General features: G+C 39.2%; 1 protein-coding gene across 2 annotated transcripts; it reads right to left on the bottom strand.

The window, feature by feature from the left end:
• On the bottom strand, nt 1-14017 carry LOC127629591 (NLR family CARD domain-containing protein 3-like). Of its 2 annotated transcripts, XM_052106702.1 has the most exons (7): nt 13904-14017; nt 13650-13754; nt 8558-8680; nt 6118-6261; nt 5677-6007; nt 4360-4606; nt 1-3066 (listed from the first exon to the last, which is right to left on the bottom strand). In XM_052106702.1, the coding sequence occupies exons 2-7, from the start codon at nt 13688-13690 to the stop codon at nt 1487-1489; spliced, it is 2466 nt and encodes an 821-aa protein (XP_051962662.1). In that variant the 5' UTR covers nt 13691-13754; nt 13904-14017; the 3' UTR covers nt 1-1486. The 2 variants fall into 2 exon arrangements, with proteins under 2 accessions (XP_051962662.1, XP_051962663.1); XM_052106703.1 differs by lacking the exon at nt 13904-14017 and having other exon boundaries at nt 13650-13889.
• Between the last annotated feature and the right edge of the window lie 13686 nt (nt 14018-27703).

Here is a 27703-nt window from a genome sequence, read left to right as displayed (position 1 = left end):
TTAAAACCCTCAAAAATGGGCCCCAATCACGTCCATTGTACATTGTAACCTAACCTAAACAAAAAAAACAAGGAACGGTTGGAAATAATTTTTTGTGGTAATCAACATTATGCCACAAATGCTGTCGATTGGGCTTAAAAAGCTCACTTGTGTTGAACCCGGAATATTCCTTTAGAATCAGAATGAGCTTTATTGACAATTATTTGCGAACACATACAAGGAATTTGTCTTGGTGACAGAAGCTTCCAGTGCACAAACAATACAACAACAAGACAGAGATAATAAAATAATAGAATAAATCTAATAAGCGAATAGAAATATGAGTACGTATATAAATACTAGGGCTGTCAATCAAATTAATTATATGGTGTCCCGATTAATTAATCGCGATTAATCGCATATACAAATATTTGCTTAGAAAGCCCCTCATATAACAATAATTCAATATATAATGAAATAATTATACGTAGTTATCTTTAAATATTAAAAAATTATATATATATATATATAATACAAGATATTCAGATAATTAAAATGCATTACATTCTTGTGCAGAAGAGTTCATCATTGATAAGATACAAAAAGCGGCTTTAGAATACAATGTATTGTTTACTACCATATTATTGATCATAAGTCAATCATTGACATACAGTTCACAGCAATCAATTACACAAGTGAATTTGTCAGTCAGTTCGAGATTTATTATGAGGGCTTGTTTAAGGACCCGTCAATCTACACCTGTTTTAGGTCACTGTGTCAAGTTAAATAAGCACATAACTGGTAATCAGAAGGTTGCTGGTTCGAGCCCCACAGCCACCACCATTGTGTCCTTGAGCAAGGCACTTAACTCCAGGTTGCTCCTTTGGATTGTCCCTGTAATAAGGGCTCTGTAAATCGCTTTGGATAAAAGCGTCTGCCAAATGCATAAATGTAAATATAATCTAAATGTTATGATAGCCAACCGCTGCACAAAATGAGCGTGAAATAAATGTTTACTCCAAATAACACTTAAACGGTTGTTGTTCTCCTTCTGGATCGCTCATTTTGGTTAGTTTTACATTGCGTCTCTAGACCAGAAAAACATAACAGGCAATACGAATCATCATGGCGGTGCCCAGTGGTTGCTCAGGAAAACTGTGGATACATGCGGCTCGATCTGAAAGAAGCTTTCTCCACAGCAACATAATTTCCCTGTGACACTTGTGTAAATAACAAACATGGCAGCAGAGTAAGACTTCACTATTTTATTCCTCGTTTCATCTCTTTATTTCCAGATATTCCAGAGTTGTTGCTGTGTTTGTTTCCTTAACTTACTATCGCAACGTAAAAATGGAAAAGATGACCGAAGTTTAATTTCTGAGGGAACTACCCCATTTCATTGTTTGTTTAGTTTATTGTTTCACAGTCCCACAGTGTCAAATGTATCCACTACGCCTATACGCAAGGTGCAGCTCAAGAGATTGAACACTTTGCCGCCTTTTTCTTCTCATCTGTCATTTTTACCGTCTTCCAGCTCCACCAGACACAATTCCAGGTTCCTGCACCTTTCAGGATGGATGTTTTCCTTGATCTTTTTGTAGATGTATTTGACCACTTCCTCTGTCCTTTTGGGTTTTGGATGGCAGTGATGGAGCAGGTAACCATGTAGATGTTCCTCAGTTCCTGGCGTCATTAATCCGACCAGGAACCGCAGAAAAATGTCCAGGTGACCATTCTGGGAGCTCAGTGCACGGTTGATTGTTGGACGGTACAGCTCGATCAGGGGACGATCCTTGCCTAACATCTTGGTTAACGGATTTTTTTCAAACACATTTTTCCCGTGTTTCCTGAACGCCACATATACATACATCGCCGCCATGAACTCCTGGATGGTATAGTGCACAAACTTGAAGAGCCACGTCCGCTGGTCTTCACTCGTACGTTTGACCTCTGTGGTTATTTCATCTCGAGAGTGCAAATCTTCATATTTCAGACCCACGCCATGCAAATCCTCCACGCTGAATGTGTCCCGTCCCTCTTGAAGCATCCGAAATGCCATCTTCGCCATCTTCTCCACAAACATCTTATCTTCATCCTTCCATTCATGTGCCTCTACACTTGATCCTCGGTACCTCTCAAACGATCTGCTCATCTGGATGAGGACGTACTGCAGATAGAAATTTGTGATGCCTGGTGGGTGTTTGCCAAATTCTGGGTCGCGGAGCGATCGTTCGAAGATGTACGCCACCATCCAACAGAAGAGAGGAAGGTGGCAGATGATTTTAAGAGCTCTGGAACGCGTCATGTGGTTTAAAACATTCCTACCAAGTTGGGGCTCGCTGGTTCTCTTGGTGAAGTAGATCTCCTTCTGTTCATCCGTAAATCCTCTCAACTCTACAAACCTGTCAATAAACTGCGAGGGAATTTTGTGGGCGGCAGTTCTGTGACTGGTGATCCAAACTCGAGCTTGAGGAAGGATTGAGCCCTTGATCAAGCTAGTAATCAGGGTGTCTACAGATGCTTTAGTCTGGACGCTTGTAATGTTTTCATTGTTTTGGAAGTCTAGCGGATAATGACAAAGATCTAGAGCATCAATGATGAAGAGACTCAAGCAATCGGCCTTCTCTATGAATCTGATGTCTTTGGCCTCTACGAAAAAGTTGGCAACCATCTCTAGAAAAGTCTTGTCGCCCTTTTTCCCAAGGTGTAGCTCCTTACCTGGGAGTGGGAATAAAAGCTGAAAGTCCTGATTGGTGTTCCCCTCCATCCAATCGATAATAAACTTATTCACAGCAACCGTTAGTCCAGAAGCAGGAACGCCGGACATCATGACAGTACGGATTGTTTTCTCCTCATTGGGGAGGGGCCGAAAGATGTCAGCGGCCCTGATCCCAGTTTCTTGGACCGTACATGGTACCTTTCTGAACTCATGTTCAGTGTTGACAAGGTCCGTGTTGCCTCTGATGACTGTTAGAGGTTCAGTGTAGACGTCGCTGATGTACCGCTGCTGACCCGGCCAACAACAGCCTTCATAAAGAGTGTAATATTGCCTCTCATGGGTCAGTCTCAGTTCATACCTTAACAAGGCTAGAGGAATAGAAAAACAGAAAATGAGACTCAAGACAAGGAATTAATTGCTTTTACAAGTTTACTTTACACCACATTCTGTACCAAGCTCTATTTACTAATATACGAACATGAAAAGAAATAGTTCACCCAAAAATTTTTATTAAACAACATCATTATATCATAAACAGTTGTGATACTCTCAGGGCAGTTAAATTATGAAGTGGGAACCAGCATACACACTTCAGGATAATTTATTTGTTCTGCTTTCACACAAAAACTCAACATAAAGTCCTTATTCCAATATTTCACATAAACGTAAACACACTCCGCCATCCACAGCATTTTCAGCATGTTCTCCACCTTTCACTGTTAACACAACACAGCTGACAGAGATAATTTTCCTCAGTTGTCAATCCTTAACATTATCTCACTCTCCTGGCCTCACTCTCCACAGACATTGTACGGCCTCACCCATCTATCCACAACAGTGTTGTGTAAGTTACTTAATATAGTAATCCACTACAAATTACTAATTATTTCTCCAAAAGTCTGATAAAAAATTCTGAAAAAGCAATCAAATTACTAATTACTTTAATGTTACTTTCTAAAACACTTCAAAAGAGAAAATCCAGTATACAGGATAATATAACAAAATACCAGATACAATACAGTTTTATATAATTTGCAATGACTCATTAGGTTTATAGGTAGACTAACGTTATTGTTGCACTTTGTTAAACTCACAAATTAAGCTAACGGATTAAAGTAGTTATATGCAACATTACGATGGGCCAACTGTTTATGTAATTATTTGCTTAAGTGCAGCGCAACAGTAGGCCTAAAATGTGTTTACAACTAATAATAATAACAACAACATGTTTTAAATTACTCAATAGGGTATACAATGTGATTTAGGCAAACAGGAAATGGACAGTGATACTATATTAGTGGAAAACACACCAATAAATAAACTGCAAATATTGTAATTTATTTTTCAGTAGGTATTGATCCGAATTACACTAAATTACAAAAGCAACCGATTCCTAAATCAAATTTATTTCTGGACTGTTAACCTGGGCAGTAATCATTACAAATTATAATTTTTTTGTTTTGCTAAATTCAATTTTGTGAATCTTAAAATAATAATCAAAATGTTTGACAGTATGGAATACAACTATTAATATAAAACTGAAATTAATATTAGCAATATTGCTCCTTAATAATGAGATACTTTGGTATTTTTGTGACTGTTATCATACCGTTAAAATCTCATTTCGTTACACCCCTAGTTGTATGTAAATGCATCTGTACCTCTTTTACAGGTCTTCCTTAGAGTATTGGACAGATCGACTTTATGGATGTTTGCGAGTGATCGTATAGTGACATATAGAGTTTCTCCCATTCCACAGAGCTCAATCAATTTATCAGCAAGATCCAGAGCATCAGAAATTTCAGCAATCGTTGAATAGTCATGCTTGAATCTACCGTGGCTGCACAGACTACGCTTAAAATAAGTAAACTCTCCTTGTTTGAGTGGAGTAAGACTCTTCACCATAGCCTGCATAAGAAAAATACAGACACACAAACATGAACAAAAGAGACCTTAGACCTGACTTAGGATGGGCATATTTGTCATTTTGTCTGCTCAAGTACTCCGATAAATCAGAGTGCTCAGAGGCCTATAATAAAATGCATTATTATATCTCTAGTAGAGCTGTCAATTGAGAACACATTATTATCTAATGAAAAACATGATATGATGATTAATCGAATTAATCTAAATATACACATAAATAATTGCTTTAAAAAGCACCTTTAAATAACAATAATTCCACATATAATGATTAAATAATTATAAAAATATATTTATTTATGACTTAAGTCAAATAATTACAATGCATTACATTATTGTGGCAGACAAGAAAATCATTGATAAGACAAAACAAAAAGTGGCATTAGAAGGCAATATATTGTTTATTTTCACATTATTGAACATAAGCCTACCATTGGCCTATAGTCCACAGCAGTCCAATTTGCAATTTAATTCTTCAAACTATCAGAGATAGATTTAATATAAGGGCTTTTCTAAAGATGCGTCAATGTACTTGGGTCAGATGGATGCTTTAGGAGCATAATAATGCATTTTTAGGCTGCTTTGTCAGGTTTCATGTAGTTTGAAACTTAGAAATAAACGTCTCGAGATCCCAGCATTCGTAAATATGCTCCGTCTGGCTGTGTTACATTTACATTTATGCATTTGGCAGACGCTTTTATCCAAAGTGACTTACGGTGCACTTATTACAGGGACAATCCCCCCGGAGCAACCTGGAGTTAAGTGCCTTGCTCAAGGACACAATGGTGGTGGCTGTGGGGGTCGAACCACCAACCTTTTGCTTTACAGTTATGTGCTTTAGTCCACCACACCACCACCACTCCATCTTGCGTGTTTGAACGCAAGAACGTGTTCTCATCTTGTGCTGTCACTAGTGCCAAGCAAGCCTGAGTGTGGTTTGTTGTCTATCCAGCTGGAATGTTACTTACTGCCCCCTGCTGAAAACAGGTGATCCTTCGCAGCAATTAAAGCTTGAAGTAAGGATGATGTACTGTATATATTTTACGGATACTCACCGTGAATACATGACGCAGGGTGAGGGAGCGATGCGGGTGTTGAAACTGCAAACCGACACCCTCTGGAGGAGGAGGGGGAGGCTCCAATTCTGAGAAGCCCAAATCTACAACAATTTCATCCAAATCATCCATCTCTCTTTGACTGCTCTTCTCCTGCACATCTGCTTTATTCTGCACCTCTTGCATGTCTCCCTCATTAACCTCCTCTATTTCACGCTCATGTAACTCTGTTTGTCTGTCATTGTTCTCATCCTCCGTTTCCCTCTCTCTTCTTATTATGTCAGTTCTCACATCACACTGGTGCTCAGATGGCTCCAGCATTGTAGGCTCTCTATCAATGGTGAAGGATGTGAAATGTGAAAGAGAACACCATGACACCATCCAAGTAAAAACGGGTGCTTTTCAATACTCTAACCGATTCAAATCTGGCACAATATGTACCTTTGTTGGCGCGCAAGCGCCTCCACTCTGTGTATGCTGGTATGTTGGTTCAGAAACACTCCCTCTTTGTGTACACTAGACTGATTTGTGTGTGTACGCTCAGTAATCGCTGTCTCTGGTGATTCTGAGCGATACAGTCTGACCCTATTAACACACATAAACACATTAAATAAATGCACAAACTACACAAAATTCATTTCATGAAATAAGTACATGTCCACTAACAAAAATCTGGTATTAAATGTTTGCAAATAAAGAATTAAACACATTTTTCATGTCTGCAAAGCTACTCATATTAATCCTATGTAAAATATTATTAGAAAGTGTATTAACACCAAAACCATTATTAAACCCGGTAATTTATCTGCTTCAATTTATTTTTTGTATTTCGATTCTCAAATTACACCACTTATTTACATCAGTAGTGAATATTCATTTTAAATTACAAAATTAAAACACAGTGTCATCATTTTAGTTTAAAAGTTGGCAGGTTCTACTCATTTAACCCTTTAAGCTCCCATGAAAAACAAAAATGGTCACAATATTAATAACTACAGCCCTCACCAATGCAAAATAGGTATCGTTTGAAAGCTTAGAAGCTGTACTTTACAATGCCTGTAGACATTATGACCAAAACTGAACAAGTGCTTTGAAATTTGAAGTGTTCTGTTTTAATTATTTATATGAAACTAAAAAACTAATTTGCACTGTACATATTATTGCAATCAGTAAAAACATCAAACTCATCAAATAGCCATGTGTCATATGTTGTTGGAAAGCTCTTAAAGAGTAGAATACAACCAGCCTATTTTCTGTTTTACTCGCAGACATAAAATATAGTGAGTAACAGCCAAGTATTTGTCTTTGACAATTATGTTGGTGTTGCTTATGTGTCACGTTTTTGCTTATAACTTCACAAAAAATAAACGGAACATAAAATATCACATACCATTTCTTATCTTACTAAAGGGCCCACAAGCAATGAAATCAGATAGGAATTCCATAGGATAAGCACAGGATATACTATGCAAACCTTTAGTCATTGTTGTGTTTGCATGTGTGATTAGTTCTTATGCTCAATTATTATTTTTGTAATGCTATAACATTTGATTGCTTTGTCGTATCAACACAAAACCTCTCTCAGATGCAGTTGACATGATTGGGAACATATCAAAATCAGTTTTTTGGAACCACCTTATTTACACCCTGAGATATAGTGTGTCAGAAAAATTGTAAACTTTTGGCTGCATTTTTTTTTAGCCAGTTTCTTAGGCTGAGAGTCTCAGAATTTATCAATTTTTATTTTTGAGAAGTTTTCTCAATTATACAAAACACGTGACTCTTGTTTGTTTTGTCCAAGTGTGCCGCACAAGCCCTCAAAAGTGAAGCCAAAACGTCTCGATCGCCCCCCGGTGACTGGTCCTAGTATAGGTCATAAACCCCGCCTCCCCATGTTATTCAACGGGACGTGAGACCAACTAAACAATTAAATTACACTTCACATATCTTTTTTCCAAAGACAGTTTCTGTCATTTACTGTAGTTTCTATCACGTTGATGTAATTTCAAGTGTTTGTTTTCAAAATAAGTTTGTTTTAGTTAGTTATTTGATGCTATAAAAACAGTGCTGTGACATCATGATTGATAGCTGTGATTGACAGGTTCTCTGAGCGAAGTAGTCACTGAAGCACCAACTGACTTATTTTCGGGATCTTCGGAGGACTGAGGAGATTGGAGCTTTAAATTTAATATCTAAATTTCAATAATTAATTATTTCACAACGTCATAAGTCAAAAGTGCAGGGGCGTGTGCATGCGATTGATTCAGCGAGAGTGAGGGCGGAGCCTTGATTTCGTGGCTTTACTTCCTGCTCACTACTGTGCAGGTCTGGTCCCAAGATCGCAACTGCGCAGACTCAAGTCCCAAGATGTCAGCGCCATATCGGGACACTGGCGGCTTCAGTTCTCAACAATGGAAAAGAGCGAAGGGGCGTCGTCCATCTTTTTTTACAGTCTATGGTTTTGTCAAGTAATAAGCCTTTAATTTGGGGTATGACACTGAAATAGGAAATCTTTAAAAACACCTTCAGAGTTTATGGGTTAAAAAATAATAATGGGGGGGTCATGCTTGACAAGATTCATCAAGCATAACATATCCACCCTGTCACATAAAATAGTCAGAAAAATACTGTTTTCCTATTTTCCATCTATTTATAAAAAATTCTAATAAAACATTGTTAACTCTTGAATGCTAATAATAGGAGGCAAAAACCTTGATAAGGAGAGTCACAAGTTAACATATTCTTAGGAATATAGCTGGGCACTAAAATAACATTTTGCATAATAGAATATTAAAAATCACATAGAAATGTACTTTTCAAAACAGTAAAGGCACCGGTTTCATTTACTCTAAAATGCTTGTGTTTGTGTGAATCAGCATACCCTGTTGGTGCTTCCAGACTGACTTTGGGCATTTGTTCTGGAGGCTCATCAGAGTCATCTGAATCTTCGTGATCTTCACTCATCATGGAGCCATAACTGCTGGGGGGCCGGTCTGTCATGATCCTTAAAACAGCAAAACATCAACATGAACATATATAATGACAGCACCTGAAACATATATTCCCATGACATTAAAACTTCCCTTTTTTGGCGGGCATTAATCAAGTTTCACAAGTAGCCATGAATTCTAACGACAAATTCTAATGAGAGTTTCGAGCAATAAAAAGATATATATTTACCATATTAACCTCTTACTAACATCATATTATCATCCGACCTCTTTTTGTGCATGACCTTATAAACCTTTGGTTTACAAATACAAACTTGGGCTCGTTTGAAAGTAGACACTTTAAAAAAATGTATCATTGTAGTATAAGATATTAGAGCTATTCAAATATTTTCAATAGTGACCGCAAATATTATTTATAAAATACTCTTTTTCTTTATATATATATATATATATATATATATATATATATATATATATATATATATATATGCCAATCTGATGAAGGTCTGACACAAGTTTGAGGTCGATATGACTAAAACTTTTTGATCCATAATGATTTATTGTAATGTACTTGCAAAAAAAGGCCACTTGGAGGCTCCAATAGACCACAATAGTAACTACATAAACCAATTACCAAAGTGGTTCAAAACACATCATTTGTTTATATTTCAATGTAAAAAAAAATACCACTCAAACCAAAGTATACATGAAGATATAATTTTTTATTATTATTGGGAATATATTATAATGCATTCCATAAATATGTATGCATTTTATAAACAACGTGAAAAGAACATTGCAATTACAAATGTTGCAATGGAAATAAACCTTTAATTACAATAAAGATGCTTCTGTTAATTTTTTCCCAATACAAATGCAAACTGACAAAAAGCTTTTGCTCTGCCGTTCACCCAGGGTCTTTAGCCACTGCCTCAAGCCAGGGAGCCTCGTTCTCCCCGGCTTCGATCACTGTCAGTGAAGGCTGGAGCACACTGGGAGCGCGTGTGCTTCGGGGTCTAACTCACGGTGAGCGAAGCGGGGAGTGTGTCTCGTCTTGGCTTGAATGACATGCAAGAGCCCCCTGGAAAGCAGTTGAACAGGGGAATTGATGGAAGAAAAACAAACACAGTCGGGAGGAGCGGTTCCTCCAGGCCCTCGGTGATGGTGACTGAAGCCAAGGAGGGTGGCTCATCTCGGCTTTAATGACATGTCTGAGAATGCTGGATGTGCAGTTGAACAGGGGGTTTTAAGAAATGCAGTCGGGAGCATTTATCTTTGTTGATAAATGCAGTAACACACTATGAATGCACACCATGCGTAAAAGCGCAAACACAAACAAACACAGTCCACGGTTTTCCACTCCGAACCTTTGTGAAACAGCATCAGGGATATATACAACCCTTGTGTGGTTGTTTTCATGTTTTCATTAGCTACACGGCCAAAAATGATTTAGCTTTTCATTAGCCAGCTTTATCCAGAGACAAACACGGATGACGCAAATCTTTACGTCACTAGTGTCGTAAATATATAAAAATGAAAAAAATATTCAGATTAAAATGCATTACATTCTTGTGGCAGAAGAGTTCATCATTGATAAGATACAAAAAGCGGCTTTAGAATACAATGTATTGTTTACTACCATATTATTGATCATAACACAATCATTGACACACAGTTCACAGCAATGTGAATTTGTCAATCAGTTGGAGATTAATTATGAGGGCTTGTTTAAGGACCCGTCAATGTACACCTGCATCAGACATTTTTTATTAATTTTTTTATAAACAAGCCAAAGGTATACATAGTACACAATACTACAGATATATTTTACAATAATGCCAAGACATTATATTCATTACATAGTGCAATGGTTTTCAATGCTTTGGAGTTGTTGGAAGTACAAAGAGTATTTAAATAATATTTCAAGTCTTCACAAAAAAGTGCAAATAGGGGCTTTATAGACATACATTTACACTTGTGTATAAAAAACTTGGCAAGAAAAATAAACAAATTAATCAGAAAATATTAACTTAAGTTATCAAAACTGTGAAAACCAAATAAAACGTCTTTATAACGCAAAGAAAAACTAGTTAAAATAGAGGTACGTACAAACAACATTTCCTCCAAAATACTACAGCGTGGACACATTCCCAAAAAAGGTGAGGGGTACATTCATCTACAGCATTACAGAAGGAGCAAAGTGGATCTATTTCAGGAAGCACGTTTCTTAAATAAAGATTGACTGGGTAAAAACGGTGTAACAGTTTAAAGGACACCTCCTTAACCTCGTTGGTAATATTTGTGAGGTAAAGACCATACGACCTGCGTCAGACATGCTTGTGTCACGTCTCGGGTGTGTTGCGTCATAAAAGCAAAATGTTTAGGTCACTAAACATATCTTGAGATCACTTAGTTCGCATTTGCGCTCCTTCAAGTGTTTTGAACGCAAAGAACGTAACGCACGTTTGTGTTGTGTGTCCGCTGAAGTGTTGTTAATGTTTTGTTCACTGTAATAAACTGTGTGTTCTCTCACACAGCTGAAGTTTCACTTACTGCCCTCTGGAGTAAACAGGTGGTACTACATGCTTGTATTTCTCAGGAAAGCATTGCGATTAATTGCGTAAATTTTTTACGTACATTTTGTAAATTAATCGCACGTTATTAACGTGTTAAATCGACAGCCCTAATAAAATATATATATATATATATATATATATATATATATATATATATATATATATATATATACATATATATATATGTGGCAGGGCGGGCGGGCCAGGTCGTGATCCTACACACCCGGTCCCGTATTAGGCTAATTAAGCCTCCGATGGATAAAGGTCGACTGCAGAGGAGAGATGCGTTAGCGGACATGTCAGATCGTGTGTGACGTGTGTGTGTGTGTGTGTGTTTTGTCTTTTACGTTTATCATCAAACTATTATTTATATTGAAAAGCCTGTTCTCGCCTCCTCCTTTCAATTGATCCCTTTATACCTTGGAGGCTTAATTAGCCTAATACGGGACTGGGTGTGTAGGATCACGACCCGGCACCGCCATCCGCCCTGCCAATACAATATATTATTATTATTATTATTATTTATTTAACAGGGACAATACACTAGGCATTGTTACACACAGACAACTGATGCCGTGTACATAGGACATATAGCATAAAGCTAATTTGCATCCCTCGTACCTGGTTAGGCTTTTACATAAAATCTAAAAACAAAAACACATACACTTATGTATATACAGATGACTAGGTGTGTATATGTTGTACCTAAACATTTCAAACAATGGCATATTGACATACCCAAGTACATATGTAACTTTATACAAAGTCACAAAACATAAAATATAAATTATCCTAAATACAGAAAGAAAACGTAAACTTAACCATCCTGAATAAACCTAAGGTACTCAATGTTCACATCGCTGAAAAGATTTCAGCCATTGTTTCAGCTTTGTAGCGAAAACGGAGTTCTGTTTGTACCTTCAAATCTACAGGCATAGTGTTCCATAGATGTGAACCTTTCACTGAAAATGGATGAGCCCAGAGTGATTTTTCCAGCCCTTTTCCTCACTCTGGAAGTGTACAGTTCTTGAAGGGACTCTCCTTTGTAGTCTTCTGATGTCCGATTTCGTAGCTGAACCAAACCAGACAGTTATTGAAGTGCAGAGGACAGACTCAATGACTGCCGAGTGGAACTGTATAAGCAGCCGTTCCCACTGGAGCTTTTCTCCTAGTATTGTGTACTTATTTTTAATTTAATCATCTTTGTGCACAGAAATGTTATGTTTTTTTGTATTGTGGCTAATTCCATGACTGCCGTCTTTTATTTTAAACGTTGTGAAAAAGCAACTAAAATAAATGGATGGCTACCACAATTAATTTAATCACAAAGAGTGGCCATTAATTGGTTCTCTGTGCACTTGTCGATGACAGGTGCATGATATGACATTTGTGTTGGCACGCCTGGAATTGTCATGATGCAGATGTGTATGCGGCATTAGATCTGTGCAGGTATGCTGTTAAGACCAATCCATAACAGTGCGAGTAATGCTTCACGTACAATACATTGGCCTTCAAGGATGTATACAAATCATTAACACAGGCTAATGATTGGGGTCATGTGACACTACTTTTTTGCACGAATGCCAATTTTCTCGACAAAAAGTGTCTCCAAACTAGTGCCATTTGATGCATCGACATCGAGTTTATGCGCTAGAGTTAAACGGAAATATATTATGTTGGCACTTGTGAAATTTTAGCGATAATTCAAGTTTCTATCTACTAGATCGGTAAATTTTTGATGCGCTACACCAAGTGCATAGATCTGGCTTGAACATTGGAGGGGATGCAGCGTGAAGCAGTTGCATGTTTCCATTGTTCATGGTATAAATAATGTGGGGGTAGTACTCGCTTGTCTTGATTTCGGGGGGAACGCACCTGCGCTACACATTTAGTCGCAAAAAAAAACCTTGGATGGAAACATAGCTATAGAAGCAAGCCACACCAATATACCCTTTATTTTTGCAGCTAATTCTGCACAATTGTGCAGTAAATTTGCTCTACTTGAATCATTAAAATCAATGGAATTGGTGCTTTTAGCCAATTCTTATTAATAATAATAATAATAATAATAATAATAATAATAATAATAAATCCCCAGAAAAAATGGCCAGTGGACCAGTGTTTCGCCCTTCATGAGTTTGCATTCCTGTAATTTGCTGTGGCATTGCAATAATTAATTGGCAAGAACCAAATCAACAAATTTGTGGTTTCTCCATTAGTACCCAATAAGAGCTCTTACCACCTGTGAGCACATTACACTGCATACCAACAGTGCCAAGGTATTTTTTATTTGTAAAAAGTGTAACGTGGCAGAACAAAGGATGGGAAACACTGTTCTAATATGTGGTTTGAATGACAGCAACTGGTTTGGCAGGATTTACTAGGAAGAACAGGCCTGTAGCACCAGAATTAAGTGAGAAAACCTGCATATTCTTCACACACTTACCTGTCCACTTCAGAATCACCGTCTCCCCCAAAATTACTCATGATGAAGCTCCTATGATCCTCATAGACTGCTTAGAAATTGTTCAGAACAATTACAGGTCAGTTCCTGCCTCAGAAATAACACAAATGTCGATTATAATCAGCATTCACAACAACAGTCCAGTGAGGAAATTATTCTTCGCCATATTCTGCATATTCGCAATATTCTGCATATTTCAATATCTCAGAATGAAACTAAAGTGACAGAAAACATACCCACAATATTAACAATAGTGTCAAGCGTTAAATTGACATTATCCAACGTCTTAAAACGAGTTTTTAAACTAGTCCCGTCAGATCGCGATCCAGTCACTTGTATGCTGCCTTGATGATTCCGGTGTAGTGAGTGACGTCAATCTACTTTCATTTTCGCGCGAACTGACGTGACGTGACACGAACCGATATTTTATCTTTTATTATTAATACCATAAACGGTTAACATGACAGATCATTGCACGAATCAAATAACAGAAAGAAAAAAAAAGCTTAAGCTAGAAAAAACAATTACATTTAATTATTTGTGCCCAACATATATGTAATATACGAATCATAATCTACTTTAGAAAAAAAACTAATTTGTATCTAATAAACAATTTGTATTTATGTACACTGGCGCCCAAAAGTTTGGACTAATATACAGATTTTGCTCTTATGGAAAGAAATTGGTACTTTTATTCACCAAAGTGGCCTTCAACTGATCACAATATATAGTCAAGACATTAATAACATCACAAATTACTATTACAATTTAAAAACTAGGTTCAGATCTTCTTAAACTACTTCAAATCGTGTTCTCATCAAAACAAAAAATCCTCCCCGTGCAGCAATGATGGCTTTGCAGATCCTTGCCATTCTAGCGGTCAGTTTGTCCAGATACTCAGGTGACCTTTCACCCCACACTTCCTATAGCACTTACCATAGATGTGTCTGTAAGGTGAGTGAGAAGTGCCCGACAAGACAGTCTATCTGATCCCACAAAAGCTCAATGGGGTTAAGATCCATAACACTATTTTCCAATTATCTGTTGTCCGATGTCTGTGTTTCTTTGCCCACTTTAAGCTTTACTTTTTGTTTTCTGGTATTATTCAAAAAGCTAGGATACTCATTGAAACAACAAGGGTGGTGCTTGAACTGAATTTTGTTAACCCAACAAAACAAGCAAATACAAGGATTTTTTCATCTCCCTTCTAAATAAATGCAGTTTTTTTTTTATTTTGGGATGATTTGGCAGGAATAACGAACTCCCAATAAAACCGATGCATTAATGCAAAAATCTCCTTTATTACAAATCACCTTTATTTAAAAATATTATTTTAAAAACATTTATTTTTGGAAAATAGAAAAGGATTACTATAAATAGAAAAATATAATACATTTTTTGTGGTGGAATCCCAATTGTGAGGTCCCAAATTAATTTGTAATGTCATCTGTAGAGAGAGAGAGAAAGAGAAAGAGAAAGAGAGAGAGAGAGAGAGAGAGAGAGAGCAGAGAGAGGTCAGAAAGTATCTTCAATCCATTAAAATGAATTAAAACTCAAACTTTGAGTGTGATTACAGAAATTGCACTATATAAAGAAAGTGAAATGCTCTAGACATTCTTCTAGATCTAGTGCGGTTGAGTAACAATCATTTGCAGGTGAGATGATCAGAGATGCCGTGAGAACTGACCCCACATCAGTGTGAATCCACCACCAGACATATACAGAAATCAAAGCCACAGTTTAAACCAGTGAACTCAACCCAGAGAGGAGAGTTAAATCAGCCCATTTACAGGTGGGACACCTCCAGAGAAACAGAACTGCCCCATAAACCAGCAGATACATACAGTTTAAAACTTCAGCGTTGATGGTCGTCACAGTGGGTCAACTTTTCTCCCTAAACACACACAGCAAATACTTTACTAACGCCATCAGTCGATTACAATATTTAAATCACCATTAGTCACATTTAGTTCCTTCTTAGAAAAGAAAGCGATAAGTAACAATGTTTTATTAACATTTTCCAAACAAAGCCTTCTACAGTATAAAGACAGAAATGCACTAAAATTGCAAAACTTTGCTGGCAGCCATATCACCCTGCAGCTCTTGCCTAGTTGCCCACTAAAGCTAAGCAGGGTTGAGCCTGGCCAGTACCTGGATGGGAGACCTCCTGGGGAAAACCAAGGTTGCTGCTGGAAGTGGTATTAGGGAGGCCAGCAGGGGGTGCTCACCCTACGGTCTGTGTGGGTCCTAATGCCCCAGTATAGTGATGGGGACACCATACTGTAAAAAGGCACCGTCCTTCGGATGAGATGTTAAACCGAGGTCCTGACTCTCTGTGGTCGTTAAAAATCCCAGGACACTTCTCATAAAGAGTAGGGGTGGAACCCCCGGTGTCCTGGCCAAATTCCCCCCATTGGCCCCTATCTATCATGGCCTTGTATTAATCTCCATCCCTGAATTGGCTACATCACTCTACTCTCTCCTCCCCACCAATAGCTGGTGGGCGTTCTGGCGCACAATGGCTGCCGTTGAATCATCCATATGCTATGTAAAGCGCTTTGAGTGCCTAGATACATATATTATATTATATTATTATTATGCGCTACATAAATGTAAGGAATTATTATTATAAAACACTTAATGTTACTTAAAAGTCTAAGTGGGAGTTTTACCAATTATCAATATCTAGTCCCATTAAGTTTTGTTTTAATTGCAATGGGCATTAAATCACTTAAACCCTCATCCTCCACAATATTAACAGTGGCTATCTACTTTGCAACAGCAATCTTGAAGTCGCAAGATTTCACAAGATTTGTTGCTTTGAACTCCGCTTGAAAACCGCTTCCAGATAACATCTCACTTTGGTTTTAGCGCTGAGAATGCACACGTAATGATGCTTCATACCAATTGTCTCGAACAAGACACGAGGAAAATGCATCACTTAATCACTGTTGTGCGTGCGTGTTTGTGGTCAGTGTAAAAATGCAAAGGCACATTTTTCTGACAGCAAAAACAGAGCTTTTTGAAAACACTCTCCCAAGTGGATACATCTGAAAAAGCTGTTTTTGCATTGCAGTGTGGATGGGGATGTAGTAGATAACGATGACGTATTTGTTTTGGGTTAGGTTGAATGGATGAATAACGATGAATAAACTGCAGCGTTTCCCACACTCTATGATTAACTACATTTCCATTCAAGGATTTTTTGTGGAAAAAGTTAGCGCATCAAAATAAAGCTGATGGAAATGCAAATTATTGGTAAAATTTCACAAGTGTCAACATAATATTTCTAGTGCATAAACTCTACGTCGATACTTCACATGTCGCGAAAAACTGGTTTGGAAACACTTTGTCGAGATAATGGGCATTAACGCCAAAATGTGGTGTCACATGACTTTACCCCAATCGTTAGCCGAATTAGCGATAAACACACATTTCTGTATGGAAACGGCTTCAGGGCAGATGTCTTTTGCGATAAACCAAAACCTATGCAACAAAGTATTTTTTTAGGCATGACGTCATCAAGCACACCATTTTTATAAATAAAAGACCAGTTGAAAAGGCAGAAGACGTCAAATTTTGCAAAAAACGTTAACACATTTTCACTTTGTCGTTAACAAAATAGCGCGAAAAGTGGATGGAAACTAGGCTATTGAAATCTGCTGATCATGAGAACCCAGACACATACCTTTATGGTATAGGAGGATTTAGGAGACTTGTTGCAGTGCGACTTTCTCGGAGTTGAGTCCAGAACTGGAGATTTGGGGGTGCCATTATGCAGATTTTTGAGACCTCGCTGCAGTCTTCGGTCACCACGAGTGCTGGTCTTTGGAGTATTTAGAACAGTGAACATAACAGATGTCCTTCGCTCAGACTAGAGATTAAAAAGGAGAGAGAAATATATTTATGACATACACATTTACTTAAGCTAAAAGTTTAATGTTCTTTAGATAATGTTTGAAGCCCTTTTGATTTTGAGCAAATCCCAAGATTTGGGATCCGATTTAGCCAACTCCAGGAGACATCCATCCATCCATCCTCAACCGCTTATCCGAAGTTGGGTCGCGGGGGCAGCAACTCCAGCAGGGGGCCCCAAACTTCCCTATCCCGAGCCACATTAACCAGCTCTGACTGGGGGACCCCGAGGCGTTCCCAGGCCAGTGTGGAGATGTAATCTCTCCACCTAGTTCTGGGTCTTCCCCGAGGCCTCCTCCCAGCTGGACGTGCCTGAAACACCTCCCTAGGGAGGTGCCCCGGGGGCATCCTTACCAGATACCCAAACAACTTCAACTGGCTCCTTTCGACGCAAAGGAGCAGCGGCTCTACTCCAATCTACTCACGGATGACTGAGCTCCTCACCCTATCTCTAAGGGAGAAGCCCGCCACCCTTCTGAGGAAGCCCATTTCGGCCGCTTGTACTCGCGACCTTGTTCTTTCAGTCATGACCCAGCCTTCATGACCATAGGTGAGGGTACGAACAAAAATTGACCTGTAGATCGAGAGCTTTGCCTTCCGGCTCAGCTCTCTTTTCGTGACAATGTTGCAATAGAGCGAGTGCAATACCGCCCCCGCCCCCGTTGCCCAAATTCTCCGGCCAACTTCCCGCTCCATTGTCCCCTCACTCATGAATAACACCCGAGGTACTTGAACTCCTTTACTTGGGGCAATACCTCCTTCCTTATCCAGAGTACTCCTGGAGACACTGTATGGTTATTTCGATTTCATTGGTACGTAACAAATTTGCACAAAAATAGTATCTTACCGGAGAGTTTGGAAGTCTGTTTTGAGTGTTGGTGTGTCTGCCTTTAGATGTCATTGACCGAGAGAAGCAGCTTCCCAACTTCTTCCACTGTGGAAACGACATAACCAAGCAGCTACTGAAAAATCTCAACGAAAAAGTCAAAATCGAATCAAGTGAATCAAATAACCATCGGAGAATGGAATCAATAGGGGGTTAGTATCCCATTCTTGTTTTCTCGTACCTCAGGTGTGTCAGGGCCTTGCAGCTGTGATTGAGGGCGTTTGGAAGCAAAAGGGCTGTTTGCATTTTCTGATGCACGTATGTTTGAGGTATTTTTTATGCTGGATCGGAACCGACCACGTAACATGCCGGAGCGCTGGGGCTGGGAAAGACCCTGGCTTGAACATGCTTCAGGCGCCAAATAGCAATTTTGGGAGGTCAAAGATTCCAAGCACTGATCCGGAATCTTGGATGCACGTTGAATAGTCTCATCCGGGTCACCCATCCGAAGGACTTCATCCGTTATTGTGAACGAGGGACGTCCCAGACGGGGCTAGAGTAGGCACAGGTGAAGAGTTTCATTACAGTTTTAGGCAAACAAGGTAAAAAGCAAGATAGGAAACAATGGGTAGAGAGAAGGGAGAACTGGACTTGACATGATACAGGCCTGACTCGAACCTGCATCCCTACAAGACCATGTAGGCATGGTTTGTGCACTTTACTAGGTGATGGATCACTTCACAAAGAGCAGCAGAAAGAAAACAGATAAATGAATATGCCAGCTAACTTTTCCAAACATACCGTGGACTCCAGTGGGTAACTGCTCTTCATGTGAGGCAGACAAGCTTTGTTTCGAGCCTGGAGTTCAGCAATGCGCATCCAGTCGTGGTCATCATGCTCGAGCACATTCTCCGCACCACTACAGTACATACTGGTGGCTACACAACACAAACATACAATTCATTCTACACCACTGCACAATGCCACAATTGTTTTAAACAAAGTCGTAGAGTGTAACAGAGGTCTAGTGATGTTCTGCAGATGATCCTGCTTAATGTTCTCTACATACAAAATGTCTTCTATAAAACAGAAGGCCAGTTGGACGGGGCCAACGATGTGCACAGCACTATCACAACATCCAGGCTGACCTTGAAGTTTGTCTGTTTTAGGTAAAGTTGTGGCAGTTTTTTCCTTGGAGACGTTCATGGAGACGGGCCTTGAGCGGTGGGTAACTAGTTTGTGATGAGGCTGGGCAGAAGTTGAAGTGAATGACTCCTTTACTTCACATCGTCTCATCTAAAAGAAACTAAGCATTAAATTAATCATATCGTGCAAAAAAAAAAAAAAATATATATATATATATTTTTGATTTTATATGGATTTCAAACCACCTGAAAATGTGGTTTGGATCTGGCTTGTAAACACTGAACATGACAAACTCACAATCCAGACTACAAAACCCAAGATGAATTTAAGTCAGATTTTCTGCCGACGAAGGAGTCATAAAAGAAGCCAACATACTGTTATTATAACTTTGTTTAGGATTTTTTGTAATCGTTTCAGTCAATGGAAGTCTATGGGATTTTTCAAATTTGATCACGAATTGGAAAAATCCCATATAAAATCCACTGAAAATTTTCAAATGAACCAACAGAAGGCTCATTAAACTCCAATGTAAAATGTAAACAAGAGCACAAAAGGCCTTTTATCTGCTTTAAATTGGTCTCTATCTCACAGTAGATTTAGCTAGCTAGCGGTTTGTCTTACAGTAATGCATGTATAACCATCAAACATCAAAAGTTTGATGGTTAAGGGGGGGCCTGGGTAGCTCAGCGAGTACTGACACCGACTTCCACCCCTGGGAGTCGCGAGCTCAAATCCAGGGCGTGCTGAGTGACTCCAACCAGGTCTCATAAGCAACCAAATTGGCCCGGTTGCTAGGGAGGGTAGAGTCACATGGGGTAACCTCCTCGTGGTAGCCACATGAGGTAGGCAAATTGAGCAAATCATTTACTTATTTGCTCATTTATTGTTGTCCATCATTTTAAAATGTCCCATAACCTATTTGGCAATATTTCGGTTTTTAAACCAGACGCAAAAGGCGAGCCCATGTATATCACACAGGCAATTTGCAAACTTAGCGTAATAGTTGTGCCGGTGAAGGAGTCGCAACCCTATATGTACATTCGCGTGCCCACCACCATGCTGATGCTGCTAAGCTAGTACCAAGAGAAGCTGTGGTCGGCAAAGATCGACGTCAGCCATCTATCATTGGAGCTTTTGCAAAAAGTCGCAAAAGCAGATGGTCTCCTATCATACAGTTGAGAAGGCAAGTTTTAGAGAACTACCCCAAACCTTTGACAAACAGTATGAGCTGCCGGGTGCAAGTACTTCAACACTGCCATCCCCGATCTGTACAATGAAACGAAGGAACTAAATATTTGAATGCGGCTGACATTGTCGCTTTGACCACAGACCCCCTACATGTCTGTGACAGTCCATTATATTTCGGAGGATTGGAAACTGGAGGCAAAATGTCTCGAGAACCACACTGCAGAGGAATGGATGGTTATATCATTTTAATCATATAATAATAACAACAGCAACTTTTTATTGCAGTGTTATTAGTATTATCATTAAAATTTTATGTTAATGTGCTATGCAAAGAAAACAAAATGCAGACGAATGACAATGCATTTTTACAACTGTATTAGAAGAATGTGTGTCTTTTATAACAAGCACTCTTGACCTAATTTGTGAATATAGGTCTAACACCTTGCAATTTAATTATGATGTGGGATGTAGTTTTGTAATCTGTTTTTAAATCATTTTCAATGTTTCATTTTTATAATCCTCAGATGCGTGTGTCGGTGTCGCAAGGTGTCGGTTATATGCGGTGATGTCATGTGAAAATATGACAGGGCAAATTAATTGTAATATTAATTTGATGATGATGATAATAATAATAATAATAGTAATACATTAAATGGAAAAACGAGCCAAATATCGTCTTGATATCGTTAAAGTCGTCAGCTATTGGCGATATCTTGGACTATCGTCGATCCCTGAGATCATCGTCTATCGGCACAACTCTATTTTACATACAAACCGGTTTGTCTTGACAAACTTTACCAAAATATTTTGCTCTAATGTCTCCAAACAAATAAAGCTGATGTAGACACCCGTCAGTATGTGTAGGTCTCATGTTTCAAACACTCCGAAACTACTTTAGTCTAGCTAAAACTAGCTTGTTGGTACTCAACATTATGCCACAAATGCTGTAGATTAAACTGAACTGGTACTGAACTCGGAATATACATTCAACTAACCTCAGTCTTCAATCTTTTCACTTTAGCTGAAAGCTTCTTCTCATTGGTCTTCACCTGGTCTGATTTCACACACGCCACTGTCAGCTCTGTCCTCAGATCCTTGACTTCTCTCTTGCTGACCTCAAGGGACTGCTCAAGAGACTTGTTCTTCTCCTGAGCCTCCACCAGCTTCAGTTTTCGAATGTTCTCTTGACTTAATTTTTCCGACACCTTCTTCAGCTTCTCCAAAAGTTCATTACTTTTCCGCTCCCATGTTTGGGAAACCGTTTTAAGAGCAAGGATGGAGTCACTTTGTTTCTCCACCTTTAACTCCAGATCAGCAATCAGCTTCTGGAATCTCAATTCTTGCTCTTTCATCTCATCTTGAAGAGAACTTATTTTAGATTTTCTTCCAGAGGCAATAGTGGAGAACTCCAGGATTTTGGCCTGAAGCTCACTCACCTTTAATTCAAACTCTTCACGCCTGGATCTCTCGAGATCCTGAGCCTTTTCTCTCAGGGTTTCTTGATGGCAAAGCTCCTGCTGAAGCGAGATAAGCTTGGACTCCTTCTGTGAAGCTGTAGTGGTGACCTCAACCAACTGGTTCTGAAGAGAAGCCAAGTTTTCTTTCAGCACATTGTGTTCTGCCTCCAAAACAGATAACTCCTTTTGTTTCAGCCGTTCATTATTATTGTAACGGCAGATCTGCTCTTTAAGAGATGTTACCTCAACTAACAGATCCATTTTTTCCTTCCGTTTTACTGATGCAGTCACAGAAGCAGAGTGAAGCTCTTGCTGAAGTTTCTTAACAGTGCTCTCGTGCTCTTTGCGATTGGACTGGATGAATTCATTTCTTTCAATGTTTTGCTCCTTCACAAGCTTCAGCTCGGTGTCTAGGAAGAGGTTCTCATCCCTCAGATTTCTGACTTCCTCCGACAGTTCCTCAATTTTGGTCATTGCCTGACTAACTTTGTCCTCTTCCTCCGTTTTCTCCTGTCTGAGGGTACTAATTTGCCCCTGAAGGTCTCCGATGGTCTGCAGATTCTCATCAATTTCCTGCTGCTTTGTATAGGCCTTTTTTTTCAGGGATTCATTCGCTATCACTTTCTGATGGTCTTCCAGCTTCTCATATTTCTGAAGGGTGGTCTGGGAACGCTGCAAGTCAAGCATGAGTGCCTTCAGGGCATCCTGTTGAGACGCCCTCTCAGTTTCCAAGCCCTGGATCTCAGCACGCACACATTTAACTATATTGTCGAAAAAGGCAATCTTCCCCTCTAGCTCCCCTCTCTGTTGGCAGAGGTCCGCAGAGAATTTGATCTTTGCGGTCAACTGAACTTCCACCTGTTGCAGCTGAGAAATGCCACTTTCCAGAGCAGCTATCTGTGCCTCTTTCTCCATACGGATACAGCTGATGGATTGTTCCAGATCAGACACGACCATCTGAAGTCGTGTGGTTTCCTTTTCAAAAGAGCCTTTCTCCTCACCCAGCAATGCCTCAATCTCTGCCTTCTCTTTCTGAAGGTGGGAAATGGCGTCTTGAAGCTGAGCAAGTGTAAGAGTCAGCCGAAAAAATACAAAGTTTCAAAGTAATAAAAATTTGTGCAGAAACTGTTTTTTTTAGCTTTAAAAAAAGGGTAAGAGTCATTTACAATCCAATAAAAAAATTGGCAATTTCACAAACAGATGCAGGCAATTTCACAGACTCAAAAGTGTCAATTGTGTCAGGAGCCAGTACAAACTTGCCACTTCCTTCTCAAGCTTTTTTGCCAGCTGAACAAAGGTGTTCGGCACCCGATGGGACCAGAGACAGAGGAATTTGAATGACTTAATAGTAGAAGTCGAGTTACAGTGGGTTTTGCCAATATGATAACCAAGGTGAGAAAACAGTCCTATTAAATATTAATCGCCTGATCCTTTTCAAAATCCATAAACAATTTTCCGATTGCCGGTAGTTAAAAAAACCCAAAAAAAACAGAAGCTATCTGCGCCGATAAATCTGTAAAACTGATATATCGGTCGACCGCTACTTAGCGAATCAGGATTAGAGAGAATGGAAAGAGAAAACAGTATCTCACCTGAGCAACAAGAGTACCATTCTCATCTGTCAATACATCAATCTTTTTCCCTTTTTGGGAGTAGTCGATTTGCAAGTCTTGGCAATGCTTCAGAACCTCTTGAACTCTGGAGAAAGTTTAGCCATATGTCAGAAATCATCATTAGAAACCGGTTGAACCCATAGACTGAGGTTCAGCGTCTCTCCAAGCTTCACATAGACCATTTATACACCCTCTGGCAATTTACCATTTCTCAGGAAAATAGTATATTGCACTTTGTGGCACTTCATTAACATTCAATACACCCACAGAGTGCAAACACTCCCACCCATGCCCACCTGCGTTTTGTTCGTGCACAAAAATTGCGCTTCGAATTAGCGCTCTCGCAAAAATTGGATAAATGCTGCACACGGTCGCAGCACTTAGCGCTGCACTTTGCAAACTAACAAAAAGAGCCTTCCGAGTGTATTCCAACTGAATTCATAGTATACCGTTTATTAAACTGGGTGACAAGATGCGAGACAAGTGTCTTGTGTTCTTCACATTGCAATAGCTGAATAGAAAAAGCCAAGAATCCACAACACAATACAACGAATGGTTGTAGCGAAACCTCATCACATAATTAATCACTTCCACAGTTGTATGAATTAAAAAACCTAATTTGAAAATGCCCCATCTAAATGTCCTTAATGCACCTCACCTTTCATTCTTCACCTGGAGCTGCAGAACTTCGGCTTTATGGTCATTCTTTAACTCTCCCTGATCCTGCAGCAGACACTCCACCCTGTGCTGCAGCTGGGAGATCAGACTCTCTGTGTGCGAGAGAGACATTAAACCAAACTGAACTATACAGCTCAGATCACCAATAACCCGATTTATTCCAGAAGCATGAAAAATTAAATATAACGTAAGATAGCATGGGTGGGAGCATGGGTATATGACCTTTCTGCAAGATGGTGTCGACTTGATGGGCCAGTTTCCTCTCCATTTTGTCCCATACTTCTTTCGCAAGAGCTATATTTCTTCCAAGATTCTTCAATGGAAACTGCGGCATACTTGTCGTGTCCTGCACTGGAGAGCTGGAGAGTGTGGATGTAAGGGTGTCAACAAGTGTCCAGCATACATGGGAACTATGGAATTCATTTTGTGCCATTGGGATTTGAACCTGAATTTTAGGACTTGAATTTGAACATGTTTCAGACCTGAAATTCAAATGTACAGGGCATGAATTCAGATCAAATTGTTTAATGCACCGATTCAGGTTTTATATTCAGATAAATTAAACGAAGACTTCTGGGGTACTCAGAAAGAGCAATCGAGCCTGTATGCAATCAAAGCTCACAGTTAGAAAAGGATGCCCGTTGTGAAAGTGCCAACGTGGGATCATGGCTGAACGAGAGACACCACCTCTCTCTAGGGTAAGTTACTTGTTCTGCTCTGATGCAAATCCAGAAGTAATTAGTGTGATGGGTAAACAGGCTGTTTGATGCATTAAATTAATGTTTATCAGATAAATGTTTGCCACAGATTCCAAAAGGCAGATAGCTAAAACGTGCTGTGTTTTGCGAGCCAATGGCCTTCTGTAATGTCAAGTTTGCTAGATAGTAAACTCTCATTTTTCGATTTTAGATGGTATGTTGGAAGTGCCTCGAGTGTAGATGTCCAAATCTTGGCAACTGTGAAGCTAAAGTTAACTTAACATTAGTCAGGTCTGGATTGGTAGGTCGGTCAGCAAAAACACAGACTAAGTGTTTTTTCACCAGAACGTTTGTTGCACGATTTTGATGACACCCATAACTCTTTTGGCATAAAGTACCACCTTGTGGCGTCACGTTATGCACCTGCCAAATGCATAAATGTAAATAAAGTATACTAAATCTGTGTACGCTACTAGTGAAAGGGAGTTAGGCGTTAGATATCTAATATTTCCACACATCTAGACCTTACTTCTCCTTACTTGGCAATCTAGTGTTAACTTAAATGGTAGCGGTTTGGCTCGTGAAACGGCGGCAGAGATTAATGTATCCCATGTTTGCATCAGGGCAGAACAAGTAACTTACACAAGAGGGAGGTGGTGGCTCTCATTCAGCCATGATCCCACATTGGCACCATTTCACAGCAGACCCTTCCTTTTCTAAATGTGAACTGAACTACATTGTGATTGGTCAAGGAGTTTGAGTTTTCGTAGACCTGCTGGACAGAGCACGATACGTTCAAAAGATAGAGCGCATGCTATTTGCATTGCTTGTCCAGAGGCTTTTTATTATAATTTTGTCCAAAATTATTTACCATTTTAATGTAAATGTGACCTTAATCATGAAATCTGATTTACTTGGAAGTTAATAATAGTTCACAATGCCCTACTTCCTATTTCCATGGCCCGTTTTTCCATATTGGAGTTCTAACCTGAAATGGGTAGATCGCATTTAACTACTTAATGAAAAAGTCAGGAACAAAAAAGTAGATTAGCCGATGTGTCAGCAGGAATTTTATATTATAGATCCACATTGGGTCTCTGCTGGCTTTTGATTGTTTGCACAATCATTTTGTTTGTAGACATCATTCAAACGTAGAGTACAATCAAAACATAGGCTAATGATGCTTTTAAGCCAAACATGACTTGACCTGAACAACAATATGTAATATTACTAAATGTTAAAGGAGACCTATTATGCCCCTTTTTACAAGATGTAATACAAGTCTCAGGTGTCCCCAGATTGTGTCTGAAGTTTCAGCTCAAACTACCCCACAGATAATTTATTATACCATGTTGTAAATGCCTCTATTTGGGTGGAATCAAAAACACGCTGTTTTGTGTGTGTGTCTCTTTAAATGCAAATGAGCTGTAGCTCCCCGCCCCGACATAGCTCTGGTCTCTGTGAATACAATGCAAACTTTAGCTGCATTAGCCGTGGAATCAGCTAACAAGCACATTCGGAAATGCGCTTTGCAAACATTCACAAAATATAAAAAGTACGATACTTACATCTTCAGGATATGAAGATGGAACACGATCTGTTGATACTGATCCATGCTTGAGAATCAAATTTTTTGAAAATCCTGCTTTATATTGACACTCAAAGCAGTCCGGTGTTAAATGATTTGCACAAACATACACGCATATCGTTTTAGTTTTGGGGCATAAAACATGTCCACTGCGTCTTCAGTGGCTCTGATGCCAGGAGTACGTGAAGACTCTTGAACACATGAACACTTATGTCGCTTACAAAGCCGAGACATTAGCAGAGACATTATTCTTCTCACTGTATCTGCTGTAAACAATGGCGGTCTGTGTGTCGATCACTCAGGGGAGGATCTATGATAATAGGGTGGAGTCCGTCACCAGTTGTGGGTGTGGCCTTCTCTAACGTGACGTCACTTTAGAGCAGAAATGAAAATGGTTCAGTTTGACACACTGTTTTTGATGAATAGAAATAAGAAAGAGGAGTGGGTGGACTTAACATTGTAGGGTGGGTGTGTAAACACACTGCCGACTCACATTTATGTACAAACACCATGTAAAAGTGAATTTTGCATAATAGGTCCCCTTTAAATCAGCAATGTTATTAATTAAATTACTAAAATGTATCCGATTACTCTTAATCATCAGAATATTTGTCAGATTACTCTTACAAAAAATAGGGACAGCGCTACTAAATAAGATTGTGCCTTAATTTTTGTACAGTGCATATAGTCCATACTTCCATTTGTGTTATTTCTTAGTTTTAGGGGGCTTTCACACTTGGTTCGATTGCCTGTTCCGAACCTGAGTTCGATTGCTCCCCCCTCCGGACCGCGTTCACATTATATATTTGTATCCGAACCGCGGTACGCTTGCGTCATCAAGCTGCAGCTGGTGCGTAATCGTGTTGCTTGATAACCGCGAAATGAAAAAGCGTCAAATTTCAATGAATAGACTTGCTCGGTTTACAT

This window comes from Xyrauchen texanus, chromosome 36 (genome assembly GCF_025860055.1).
Source record: "Xyrauchen texanus isolate HMW12.3.18 chromosome 36, RBS_HiC_50CHRs, whole genome shotgun sequence".
In the NCBI taxonomy this organism is placed as follows: domain Eukaryota; kingdom Metazoa; phylum Chordata; class Actinopteri; order Cypriniformes; family Catostomidae; genus Xyrauchen; species Xyrauchen texanus.
Note: the sequence above shows the minus strand (reverse complement) of the source record. Positions and strands in the feature narration are given on the sequence as shown.